This window comes from Watersipora subatra, chromosome 9, assembly GCF_963576615.1.
Source record: "Watersipora subatra chromosome 9, tzWatSuba1.1, whole genome shotgun sequence".
NCBI lineage: Eukaryota > Metazoa > Bryozoa > Gymnolaemata > Cheilostomatida > Watersiporidae > Watersipora > Watersipora subatra.
The window spans coordinates 52,749,711-52,763,254 of record NC_088716.1 but is presented as its reverse complement, the minus strand read 5'-3'; the positions used below and the strand labels follow the sequence as shown (position 1 = coordinate 52,763,254).

Below are 13,544 nucleotides of genomic sequence, written 5' to 3'. Positions count from 1 at the left end.
CTATGCTAGCAGAAAACTACTGGACCGTGAAAGGAATTACTCAACAATAGAGAAAGAATGCCTGGCAATTGTATGGGCTGTAAAGAAATATCTACCGTATCTCTACGGCGTGGAGTTCATACTACAAACGGATCACCAACCACTAACCTACATCAATCGAGCAAAGTATGAGAACAGCAGAGTGATGAGATGGGCACTATATCTGCAGGATTATCGCATGACGGTGGAATCGATCAAAGGGAAAGACAACGTCGGAGCGGACTACATGAGCAGAATAGACTCAGAATCTTAATGCTGGAAATTTGACTATAAATTTCCTCTTGAATGGGGAGTTGTCACAGATTCTGAGTGCTGTATATAGTATCATAAATAAAGTTATAGCATGACAATAGCTATTGCGCAATACGCTGATGAGTCATGATCATAAATTTAGAAGCATTGTTCTATTACTAGATTTTTTCTGAATGGATTTTCAAGAAGTTTCTAGAATAATTGTAAGGAGGTATAAATAGCCTGACTGCAGTAGTTCATGAGAATTCAGAATTCAGTTTACAGCGTGCATGTCTACAAGTCAGCAATAAAGGATTATATCATACTCTCACAGCAATCTTCTGCATATTATTACTTATACATAGTTAGCCGCAATATTACACACGGACGTCTTAACTCTTAGCCTTGTGCAGACATCAGGATACAATCACAACACCAGATATCTCGAACCTGTCACATTGCATCACCACTTTGTGACATATATATATCTACTAGATAATATATATTTATATATAAATTGTTTCCTCACCTCGGTTAACCCTTATGGGTGGTAATTTCTGCTCTAACTCGGGTCTCCTACCAGAGACCTGGAAGTTTGAGCACTCGCCTCAAGATCTTAGCTGTTCCCAATAGCGCACTTTTCTGCAACTCACCTGAGTTGATTGTTGTTGGTATTTGGGCAAGCCACATTTTAGGCGCCGGTGTTATTGCGCCCAGTGCCCCAATGACTACTGGGATTACAGTTGTTCTTACATTTCAGCATTTTTCAATTTCTTCTCCAAGAGGGAGATATTAGGTCGTCGTATATATATCGTACATATATATATATATATATACATGTATATATATATTAGGCAAGATATATATTAGGCGAGATAAACTAACATTAAAATCGAATTAGAGAACTCGTCTGATTTGAAACTTTACGTTATTTGGAATTTTGTACATACTACAAAACAAAAACCTCCTACAACATTTTTACGTTATCTGGAAATTACATTATAGGAAGTTTACGTTATAGGAGCATTTACTGCATTTTCATGGTCTTATAACATAAAATCCCTATAATGTAAATGTTTCTTGAACAAATTATTTACGCTGTAGGAGTGCCTTCTGTATATGTATATACTAGTTGAATATGCGGCGTTGCACGAGTATTAAAAAACAGCTTACAAACAGTGGCAGGTGATGTAGTTGTTTGCCACTTGCCATTAGCCTGTCACATTGCTGATGGCCAATTTGAGTAAGCCAGTATTCCTATTACCAAACTTACTAATAAGAGCCATGAGAGCAAGCTTTTGTGACGTTGCACGTAATGCAGAGTGCTATGCGCATTTTAATCCACATCGCCCAATGAATTCATTGCATCTCGCATAGCTTAATGGGTTGGGTTATTGCCTGGTGTATGAGAGGTTCTGAGATGAAATCTTCTATAATACGGATTTTACTAACTGCTAAGTACTCTACATAATATACATTATATGTACATATGTATAATATATATTGTAAATATAAAATGTATGTTGTACATATTTACATATATATTGTAAATATACAATGGACATTGTATATCTACAGAATATTTTGTATAAATACAGGATACGGTATATTGTATAAATACAATATAAATTGTATAAATACAATATATATTGCATAAAAACAATATATAGTATCTATGTTGTAAATATAGCATTGTGTATATTGGATATATATTATATAAATGCTTACTGACCTTTGACTTCTACATTGTATTGATGTTTCAGTGCGTTACAATCCTCTCTGCAGTCATAAAAAAGCTTGGTTATAGTAGAATTTTCTAGAATGTCCTTCAGACCTGATAAATAAATTTCATGGTGAAATACACTGGTAAAAACCGATTTGTGACAAGAACTTCAAATCAGAGTTTAGATACTCGATGTTATTAGTCAGGTGTTAATATGTTTTTCTGGAAGTCAAAATCTAAAGTGTGGCAACTCGGCCTACATATTTTCACTTATATATTGTAGCATCTCATCCTTTGCTTGAAGATGGTAAACTCACATTTTTAGGGGGGTTTGTTTGCTTAAATAAATCAGTCTAGGTGCTTCTCCGGGTTTGCTGGATCATTAATCGAGGTATTAATGGCTGGAGCAAAAAATAGTTATTGTTGTCTGCTAGATAGAAGACCATATTTGATACTCAACAGCAAGAGCTGATAATAACAGGTTTTTACGTGTTGGTAAAGGCTAGTTAAGCTTTATCGGCTTTCTGAGCGACTCCAATAACAGGTTGTAAAACATTTAATAGTGTATGAGTTTTGGCGTATGAAGGCCTAAATGTAGCCCTGGGTCTTAAAAGTTAAAACCTTTTAGTACTTTATGCTAATTTATATTATTGTTTATTAAATGGTTGGTTGTATCATGCTAGCTTAAATTATATACTCTGAGAACATTCCTGTAACAGCTACCAAGGGTTTCTCAGATTTGTAACTTACATAAACCTCGGGATTTCATGCCCGTTTACATATCACATAGAACAGGTGCTAACAGCTTTAGGGCTGTGGATCATGAGCATTTATAGCCATTTCGAGTTAGTTTCTAAGCTAACAGTTCAAACTTGGAAATCTCAGGATGCCTGTAATTATTCACTCTTACCGAGAAGGAACAACTCCGAATTTGACACCTTTGCGCGTGTTGGGACATAACCTAGTGCTTATCAAAAGTGATTTGTTGCCTTGAGCCCTAAAGTTATTTTTTAAAACAGCGAGGGCAAATACTGTACCTGTCATCACAAGAGCTTACACTAAAGGTATCATGGCTATCTTACCAGGCGGTGATAGAGACCACAGGTTGTATGGCCCGAAGGCCAACGATGGCAACAAACCATCTGCAAAGCTCAACCACTCCTGCCTTTTGGCACAAGTCCAACAGCTGATGGCTAAGCAATACATTGTAAACTCAGCTTACTATTAGAGAGACTTGAGGAACAAGTTGTTAACTTAAATCAACTAAATAAATTCATTATTCTCAATTTGAGATTGAATTATTGCTATGAAAGCCTTATGCTTGACTCCGTGTTAACATTGTGATCGATTTGTTTACGTGGGTTCAGGTTAAACAGTGCATGTTTCAGACATCTGCTCTTACCTGCACTGAACGCCGTCCCTTTCAGAGCCACGATGTCAAATAAATAAACCTTTGAAGGCGTAGCAACTTGCAAGAGACACAACTCCCCGTCACGCCCTAAATCCACACCTTCACAATCAACACTCAGTGTACTATATTCTTTGAGGTCTTCGATTGCTGATTCTGTGCTCTCTGCTGATTCAACAAGGATATGCTTGTTGGAGGAGCTTGCCATAGTGATCCTGCTGACTTCATATAGTAGGTAGTTAAAAAAGTATTGGCTTATGATTAACTATGATTGTGAGTTTTGCTAAACAGCAGCTCAAGTGTTGAAGCTCCTTGCAATGTACACCATCAGCAAGATCAATAGAATGTGCAATCAACAGCTAGGGGTCAAGGTTTTAAACCTTAAACTCTTTCTATGATGTGTTTGTTCTAAAACTAATTGATTGGAATTTTCCCCTTTAACAATATCCACTCAGATCAATATCTGCTTATATATGTAAGGGGAAATACCGCGGTGCCTTGGGAAATTATTGTTAAAATTTTTTCAATCGATACACAGTGTAACAAATGGTTGAGTGGTATTGCTAGCTTTTATTATTTTTGACACAACAGAGCTGCCACTCTTGACACAACAGAGCTGCCACTCTTGACACAACAGAGCTGCCACTCTTTTCTAACCAAAGAAAAAGCAGCAGATAAACTGTTTTCTTACTAAAAGCATCAAAACAGACAATAATATCACATTTTCGCTCACAAGGAGACAGAGGACTTGATCAATACCTCTTGCGAAGCTTGGTCTACCACAAAAATATATACGAAAATTCAATAATAAAATCTATTGCTCAAATCTCACGCAGGGTTTAAATGCGTTAACGTTGATTATTGCTGCACATGTTATAAATACATGTATTGATTATATAATTGCATTTCTAAATGTAGGTTTTGGAAAGGTGCAAAAGAGGATTGACCATGGAAGTAGTTGTAAACTGTACATCTAGTGTAGCTGGCTAGCAATGGTGAAAATTGGCAGTAATCAAACGTTTGAGATGATTTGTTGCCTTAAATTGGCCAACAGCAAATTATGTCTCATTTTGGTGATAGTACTTTTCTTGTTATCACATTTCACTGCCATTTTTAATTGCAAATGTTGTCGCTCAATTATAATATTAATTTTTAAAATGAAACATAGGCTATATGCCTAAATTGTATGCCAACCATCATTGGATTGACAAACAAGTAAAATTCGCTACAAACTTGAATCATCAAATGGCCTCGATTCAGCACAGAGCCTGACAAAAAGCAAAAAAATGATTCAAAAATTATTAATGGAATAAATCTTCTCAATAAACAAGGTCTTGAAAATTAACATGAAATTGTTAAACAAAACGATTTGTGTAGAAGTCTTGCGCGTAGTATACACATCAATTAAGTGTTATATTACTATCACAATAATACACTACAGCTATAGTCTTAGGTCCAACAATATGCCTTAATAATGGAAATAAATAATTATAGATGTATTAAAGCCCAAACACTGTCTTATATCCTCATCAAAGCAAATATTACTAAGGTTCAACAGAAGGATCAAAACATTGATTAGACACGCAGTACATGTATAGCATATTATAACAATAGAAATATTTGCGTTAGCTAGACACTGGAGCATCTGTTCTCAAATGTGATGGAAGTTTTAAACTGATGAAGGGTTTCTGTTGGTTGACCAAATCGATTTGATCTTCGAGCTTGAAGAGGTCATTGGTCAGCAATTGAAGTTGATAGGTCGACTTCTGCAACAAGACAGCACTTAGCAGAATATCACAGTTACATGGTCTCCATATAGCTGCTCTTCAACGACCGTGACCTTTTAACTTGTCACCAACTGTCTAATACTGATCACATTCATAATTCCAAGTTATCGCATGATGGAAATACTTATGTACTGAATGTAAAAGGCTGGTTTCACATTTATGAAGTATAAATAAATAATGTAGCATACAACAAATAGGATGAGGAGACAACTTCTCATTCTTCACTCACTATGCCAAGTGAAATCGAGGAATTAAATTATCAAGAAATGCGAATACAGCCATAACTCTACACACAAGTGCCTCCACATACGTGAAACTCGAGATAAAAGCAGACTTTCTAACAAGTTTCTTCCTTGAGATACGAACAATCTTTGAGATACGAGTGTATGGGCCGGCATGATGGCCACTATACGACTAAGTATGCAACAGGCCACTTTCGAGAACAGCATCGCTCGGTCTTTCTCCTCAAATCAGTTTGAAAAAAAACTTTAAAAGGTTGACTAAACTCTATAGCGAAGGCGAGGCAAAACGCAGCTAACCGGAAACATTAAAAATATGATAAAATTAAAGTAAGTTTAACAAAAGCTTACAACTTAGCTTTAAGTGTGCGTTTAGTGATCTAAAATTATTTAAGTTAAATTTAAAGTTTCTATTATGTGGAGTCACAAAAGTTTAGTGTACCGAACTCTTTTGCTCTCAAGTTTCTCTCAGACAGCCATTATCCATAATGTCCGTCTCGAAGATAATGCTCCATTCGGTAGTGTACATAGTGGTGTTACATTTTATTGCGGATTATAACAACTAAATGGGTATTTGTTACTTTGTTAGTGTACATATTGAATTATAATAATTAAAACACTCTTTTCACCGTGATATCCTCTTTAGGTAGTTTATTCATAATTTGGTAACAGATTAATTTTTACTTGGTTATTTTATATGGAAAATAGTGCCTTGAGATGCGAGTATGTTGACATACTAGCTCAGTCCCAGAACACATTAAGCTCATATGTCAAGGTATGACTGTACTCCATAAAAATCTCATAATTTCAAACCCATATTTTATGTTTATCAAAAATATAAAAACAGATAATTTATAATGACCAAACACTTGCACTTTTTGTCCGTTCATTGGTCAATAATATGCCTTCAAATATTTTTTAGATAGATGGATATTTCTATAGTTGTCATAAACAACCTCTACCACTCAGCAATCACTATAGGAATAGCAAAAAGAAGTGGGTGGAAGCCAAGAAGTTATATAAGTTGGTGGAAACCTATGGTTGGCACTGGGTATATTCATGGTTCACCTCTTTATTTAATATGTTTATTATAGATGCCTAAATTTATTCAAAATACAAACACTAATACCTATTTAAAATACAATGGTGGAGCAATTTTGTCCACCTAAATCACCATTATCTTAAAACATAAAACAACAACATTCAAGTCAGTGCATTGAAAATCACTGACCAAACATCTCTATAGAGAGAATTTGAGGGCAAACAAGCGACTAGAAAAACGGCATTTTCAAATTAAAAAGATCTGTTGTTGTTACATTACCAGTGTGTAGTGTATATGATGTTAAACATATGAAAGGCGCTTAACAATCTAACAGTATGTGCGTGGAAGTCTAGTTGAAATGATTTTGTAACTACCCTGTCATCTCCTCTTATACACCTGTTCCACTAGCAAACCACCCTGTCATCTCCTCTTATACACCTGCTCCACTAGCTAACCACCCTGTCATCTCCTCTTATACACCTGCTCCACTAGCTAACCACCCTGTCATCTCCTCTTATACACCTGCTCCACTAGCTAACAACCCTGTCATCTCCTCTCATACACCTGCTCCGCTAGCTAACCACCCTGTCATCTCCTCTTATACACCTGCTCCACTAGCAAACCACCCTTTCATCTTCTCTTATACACCTGCTCCACTAGCAAACCACCCTGTCATCTCCTCTCATACACCTGCTCCGCTAGCTAACCACCCTGTCATCTCCTCATATACACCTGCTCCACTAGCTAACCACCCTGTCATCTCCTCTTATACACCTGCTCTACTAGCTAACAAACTTGTCATCTCCTCTCATACACCTGCTCTGCTAGCTAACCACCCTGTCATCTCCTCTCATACACCTGCTCCACTAGCTAACCACACTGTCATCTCCTCTCAAACAACTGCTCCACTAGCAAACCACTTCATCATCTTCGCTCACCTTGAGATTGCTTGTAAGAGCATCAGCATTCTTAACCAGCTGCCTCATATTCCTCGTAGACTCAGCGTAGGAGTTGTCCACTATTGTCTCCACTTGACTACGCAAGGAAAACATTTCCTCCACTGCAATAGAGGGGAGTTCAGTGAAGAGCCAATTGTAGCAAGCACTGATTTTAGATAACACAAGACAATACTGCAGTGTTTGATCACATTTGCTCTCTAGTTCTAGAAGTAGAATATACTGACTCATCAAATGATCAAGCGATTTAAGAATCTTGCTCATTAAGTTACAGAACTAGGTAACCGAGTGGCGAAGTACTGTGATCTGAGTGATATAGATTGTGCTTTGCAAAAACCTTCCAATAGAATGGGCTTTCTATAGAACAACTAACAAAAGCCTGTGGTCACTCACCAGGAGTCATCCTAGTCAAAGAAAAGATTCTAGAAGCTAAATAGTATTATTATTAGTCTATTAGTTAATTAGTATTATTATATAATAATACTAATTAACTAATGGTATTAATTGTCTATTATCGCGTACAAGTGCTACAGATAACACTCCATTTCAATGGTTCATACATAGAGATGTCATGAACCTGCAAGTTGAGCATATGAATCCACCAATATCGATGATATTCTCTATTGATCTGTCAGACCCTTTCTAGCCTTAGGTCTTCAACCTATTACGCTAAAATAAACCATTCTATAGAATTTACTATTGAAACAATGGAACTGGCATCATTTGGTTTGAACCATGTTCACAATTGCAGTTGTAAAATAACTTACCCAGTTTTTTCTGGAATAAGCTGCAACACAAAAGAAACTTTGATTAGTCTGGAACATTCTTGGGCATTAGCATCAAGGATACAGAAAGCTATTATAAAAAAAACAGGAGCTAGTTCCTTCATGGTACACGCGCATAGAAACATAGATATAGTAAACCCTATATCTAAGGGTTTACTATATCTATGGATAGAAAACTCTGTAGGTGACGATTAGAACAAAATATTTGGCAGTTTTTACATTTTCATTCAGTTCGATATTTTCACATGTAGCAAATGAAAACTATAATATTAAAACTATGCTTTGTGTCATACTCCTTAAGTGAAGTGCTTCACAGTCTGCAAATTATTAGAACTAGGGCTATATCTATTACAACATATTGAAAATAAAAACAGCATGATATTCATACGTTGCCGATCACACTGTTTTCCTGCCAGTCAACTTTGTAATAAATTAAATAGCAATAGAAAAAACTTTAATTGTCCTTGACCTGACTGATAGCTGCTCGGGAGCAGGCATGTCCAATGATTAAAGATTAAACTATGAGGAGATAACTCTGAAAAAAAGAAAATAGGTCAACTTTGTAGCTGACACACTTTCAAAGTTTTCCATATATTCTACTGACCTCTTATACTTGTGTTTTATAACAACCTTCTTCTGATGTCCATCATATGGTGAGACATCGGTTGAGCTATCATTCTCTACAGATAAACAATTTTCCCTTCAGTAGTGGGAAGCTTCAGCCTCAGAGTCAAGCAATAAGAAACATGAGTTGGTGAATGTGCCTCATTAGTTCAATGAAAAAAATGAGTTAACTAAGATATAGTTACCTTTATATGTAAATATGTAAAAGCCATTCTTTCGGTGGTATATTCCGTGAAAGACATCAAGGAATTACACTTGGATGTTAAAATGAGATAATGGTATATACTACGGTAATAAATAGCAGTTACACACTCAGTGTAAAAAACTAATCTAGTTCAATATAACTTTCAGTGTGATTTTAGAAAGCTTAAAACACATATATTTTGCCAATAGATCATGTCATACCTACTACTGAATGTAATGGCTTCATAGTGATCACACTGTATTCTACTAAGCGCTACAACAATGTTTAGCATATAGAGGTTATATAAACAAATACCTGAGAGAGACTTGACAAGAGAGAGGGAGTCCTTAGAAGACATGCTCTCACTGGGAGAATCCTTTGGTGTGCTGCCCCCGTCCTACAAAGCTCACTGAGTTAGTCTAACAATCATCAGAATTCACAAAATATTGTGGTCTCATTTATACAAAAGTAAGTAAGCAAATAAAAAATTATTGAGGTGAAACAGAAACGTAAGCTGAAAACATTTTAATCTTCAAAAATAAATAGAAAAAATCGGGAACTTGATGGTTACATTTTACACATTTACAATAAAAATATTCCTTTTTAAAAATTAATATGGTCATAAGTATATTTCTATAAAGTATCTATGATAAGTTTAATGGCTTCATCTGATGACTTTGAGATTTACTTGCAAACAACGAACATGCCATCTCAAGGATTTAAAAATAATGTGTATAGTAAAGATACAATCACTTAAGCACAAAACAATGCAGTAGAAAAATTATAAGAAACCAAGCTATGAAAAAACCGATGGCTGTATGCGCATACACAGAATTATGGCAAAGTACTTTTTTAATCGAATCGCATATGTCACTAAGCAAGATGTCGCTAGCATGTCACTAAGCTATATGCAAAGACCTAAACATACCCCATAAAACCATCGTTTACCACCTACCAACCTAAGCTATCACAGTATTTTACCTGCATCACTGCTCATTCAATACTCCACAATAACTGCCCTAAATATCTCAGCTAAAGCTTTCAAACCATAAACCATGATCACAGAACCACGACCAGATTTAAATTACCTAGTGCCATAAACCACAACAAACTCAACAGCAACCAACTAAATTCATTCAACAACCCCTGCACTCATTTAAGAATTCTTCCTCTGCAATCTTTTAAAACAAAACTCAAACTACACCTGCTATCCTCCGACCAATAATACCATTCACCATCTAGCCTGACCCATTTTACCCATTTTAACATTTTTACATTACTCATACATTTTCATAACTAAAAATTTATTATCATAGATATGCATAACTATTTTCTCAGAGCTTTCATTTGTCCCCTTTTTGTTTAAACAATACTCATATCAATCCTCAAGCTTGCTTTTTACATATTTTATGCTTTCAGTTCCAACATTATTATATTAGTTAGACTATTCATTAGTTTTTTAGTTAGGATATAGTTTCTTATTTTGTGTTTATTTTTTGCAAACTGCTTTTTAATTATTTTACTTGATGTGATACCTTGTGGAAAACATGTTGTAAAATATGACTACTGATGACCACAATAAAGATTGCTCATATATATAAGCAAGACTTACCGTCACGGGCTCACCAAAGCTTTCCTCAAATTCATCATCTGACTCAGAGGCCTCACCTTCAACCACAGTGGCCATATCAGCTCAGCTTTACTAACCCTGCAACAAAGTTTGCCAATCGAGTGGTAACTAATGGCAATTTAGCACTAGATGATTTGAATGTGTAAGTTTCATTTTCAAATCTGTTGAAAATACTGCAATCAAAGCTGATACATAGTTCTTTTATTTATATTTACGTTTTGACATTGATCAATAAAATTTTTATGAAACCGCCATAAAGAGCATAAAGTTAATGTTGAGATATTCGTGTCATCTACTAATTAATTAGCAATGTTTCAAATGATGGCAAATGGGTGGAAATGTTCATACGGCGTATGGAAACGTCTTTTTTCAAACAACCAGTGAGTACTAACATCCTTTTGTTTAGTATCATACTTTTGTAAATTGTACTCAAGAGATCTTAAAATCTTGAGTTAAGCTTGTCTCCCGGAAATTTACATCCTCTCTGTGTGTTTTTCATTCCTACGAGTTTAATATTTATATTATTCCCTAGTTGAATATATTTAATATTTTGTTTGTAAAAACCTTGATGATTTTATTTGTGTTTTATTTTACTTCCTCACTACAATAGTACGGTAGCATGTCTGCGAAGCAATGCCATGAGATAGTTGCACCATAAAAATTAAATTATATTTCTGCTAAAAGGCCCTTGTGCGTATTTTTAATCTTTGAACCAAATTTACATATTAGCTTTATTTCTAAGCCAGTTATATTAAATTTTAATTTAGATCAAATCTACTACAAAAGCTAAACCCTGACTGGCGGAGTATTTGTTTCGCAATAAAAACACTGTCCACGTCTCAAGTCATTTGCAGCTGTTTTGTCTTCCTCTTTAATACTTATTCTATTAATTGTTTTTAAATTGTTGCAAGCAAATTTTACTATCGCAAATATCAATTGTGTTATTGGTGCAAGTAATCTAGCAAAGAACGATAAGGATAGTAATAATAATAAATACTACCAAAATGAAACTGGCTCACTCCGCGTTGAGCCGAGCTATTATAAGTCACATGTTCGTCATGTGACGGAGGCCAGTAAATCACAGGTAGCAGACAACTCCATAAAATATAATTTGTCGATAACCAGTAATGCCAGTAACAGCCTGAATTGAGCTTTAATTGAGCCTTAATAAAATTTCAAAGCCAACTCTCTTGTAATAATTACTGTTCAATTTGTTACCACGTACACCGGCTATAATTTAGGTAACAAAAAATTATTCGCTTAGAGAATTATTTTAAACAAACTTGTCACAAAATTTCTTCTGCACAATAGCCTGAATTTATTGATGAATTGGAAAAGATTTCAGAGTGATTACACATTTACACTTAAGTTACTGCGTAATAAATAAATTGCAGGAAACATGGCATGTTATACATATGCTGCTCAATAAAGAATTTATTCAAGGCAAACATAAAAAAATTGGAAAATGAGTTGTCTTGAAATAGCGATTACACAATATTAACTGACTTGTTGCGTCGCACTATGCCTTAAAAAAATTTTTGTATCTTCTTGTGTCCCTGACAACTTTTATCTTTTGCTTGGTGGCACTTGAGCGAGTTCATCACAATTGTGCTCACAATATGTGTTGACCCAACAAAGCGACATGTTGCATAATGTTTTCCATCTTTATCCAACAAGTAGGTTTGTTTTGTCAGCCAGATGATGTGCAACTTTGTAAAATTTTGTAAAAATCTGTAAAATCTGTAAAATGTAAAAAATTTGTAAAATCCAATTTATTGCCCCTCATTTTTCTGGTGTATCGGTTACCCTAGGTATTGATGCTTAGTCCTTTTTCCACAAGCTTATTCTTAGTGAAAGTATCCAGACTGTTTCAAGTCTAATTCCTTTTGTTTTCCTATGAATCAGAACGAAATCAAGTGATCTAGTCACCATAATCCTGCTTATTTTCACAAAGAATGCCATAATAGTTCCACCTCATTATTTTTTATTGCAGCTGTTCTTTGTGCCAGATCGGTGTCACAAAAAAGGGAGAGCGTATTCTTCTTTCTTTGGAAAACTCAAGCTAATAATTTTTGAAGTTTTGATAGAAGTAGTGCTGATTCATCTCTTATTCATCCATAGTTTAAATTGCTGTTCCTCAAGCTAATGGGAGTAACAGTGCGCTCCTGAACAAGTTTTGGGCCTCAGGGTATGACTTTTTGTAATCTCAAACACTTCCTAGTATTTCAGTTAACTAACCTGACAGCATATCATCATTTCTCCAAAAGCTTCAAATATCTCTACTTCATTTCAATCCAAAATGTAAAAAATGCGTAAATCAAAATTTGGCATTCGACCATATTCACCAGGACTTAAAATAAATATTATTGTAAGTCAAACTACTACTGAGCTATTACATTTAAACCCTATATTCTCACATACAGGGTAAAAATGAATAAAACTGAACCTCTGTCATTTACTTACAGCTGAGTCTCTATGTGTGTCTCTTCTCAGAGCTAGCATTCATGACAGCATTCAATATCTCTACCATCTCTGGCATCAGCAACTGGTTTATAGGTCACTCATGCTGGTTTATAGGTCACTCATGCTGGTTTATAGGTCACTCATGCTGGTTTATAGGTCACTCATGCTGGTTTATAGGTCACTCATGCTGGTTTATAGGTCACTCATGCTGGTATCTCAAGCTGTGAATGTAAGTTGAAGCTAAAAAACCGCTAATTATAAATGTTATCCGATTAAAAATGCTTGGCACTGCTTTGACCTCTGACCTTTGACCTCTGACAGCCTGTAAAGCTCACTACCTGTTGTATATATTTCAATGTTATCTATTGCTCCTCACCACTCCTATGACTCTGTATTGCAATGTCTGCATAGATTCTGGCTCTGTCTTAAAGAG

The 13,544-nt window shown here is 35.3% G+C and overlaps 2 protein-coding genes across 2 annotated transcripts; both read right to left on the bottom strand.

The window, feature by feature from the left end:
* Positions 1-196: 196 nt before the first annotated feature.
* LOC137405199 (piRNA biogenesis protein EXD1-like) lies at positions 197-3,609 on the bottom strand. Its single transcript, XM_068091427.1, has 3 exons — positions 3,396-3,609; positions 2,003-2,104; positions 197-261 (listed from the first exon to the last, which is right to left on the bottom strand). The coding sequence occupies exons 1-3, from the start codon at positions 3,607-3,609 to the stop codon at positions 197-199; spliced, it is 381 nt and encodes a 126-aa protein (XP_067947528.1).
* A 977-nt stretch (positions 3,610-4,586) lies between these two features.
* Positions 4,587-11,693, bottom strand: LOC137403763 (uncharacterized). Its single transcript, XM_068089793.1, has 7 exons — positions 11,649-11,693; positions 10,631-10,726; positions 9,334-9,415; positions 8,815-8,890; positions 8,193-8,212; positions 7,408-7,529; positions 4,587-5,167 (listed from the first exon to the last, which is right to left on the bottom strand). The coding sequence occupies exons 2-7, from the start codon at positions 10,703-10,705 to the stop codon at positions 5,027-5,029; spliced, it is 516 nt and encodes a 171-aa protein (XP_067945894.1). The 5' UTR covers positions 10,706-10,726; positions 11,649-11,693; the 3' UTR covers positions 4,587-5,026.
* Between the last annotated feature and the right edge of the window lie 1,851 nt (positions 11,694-13,544).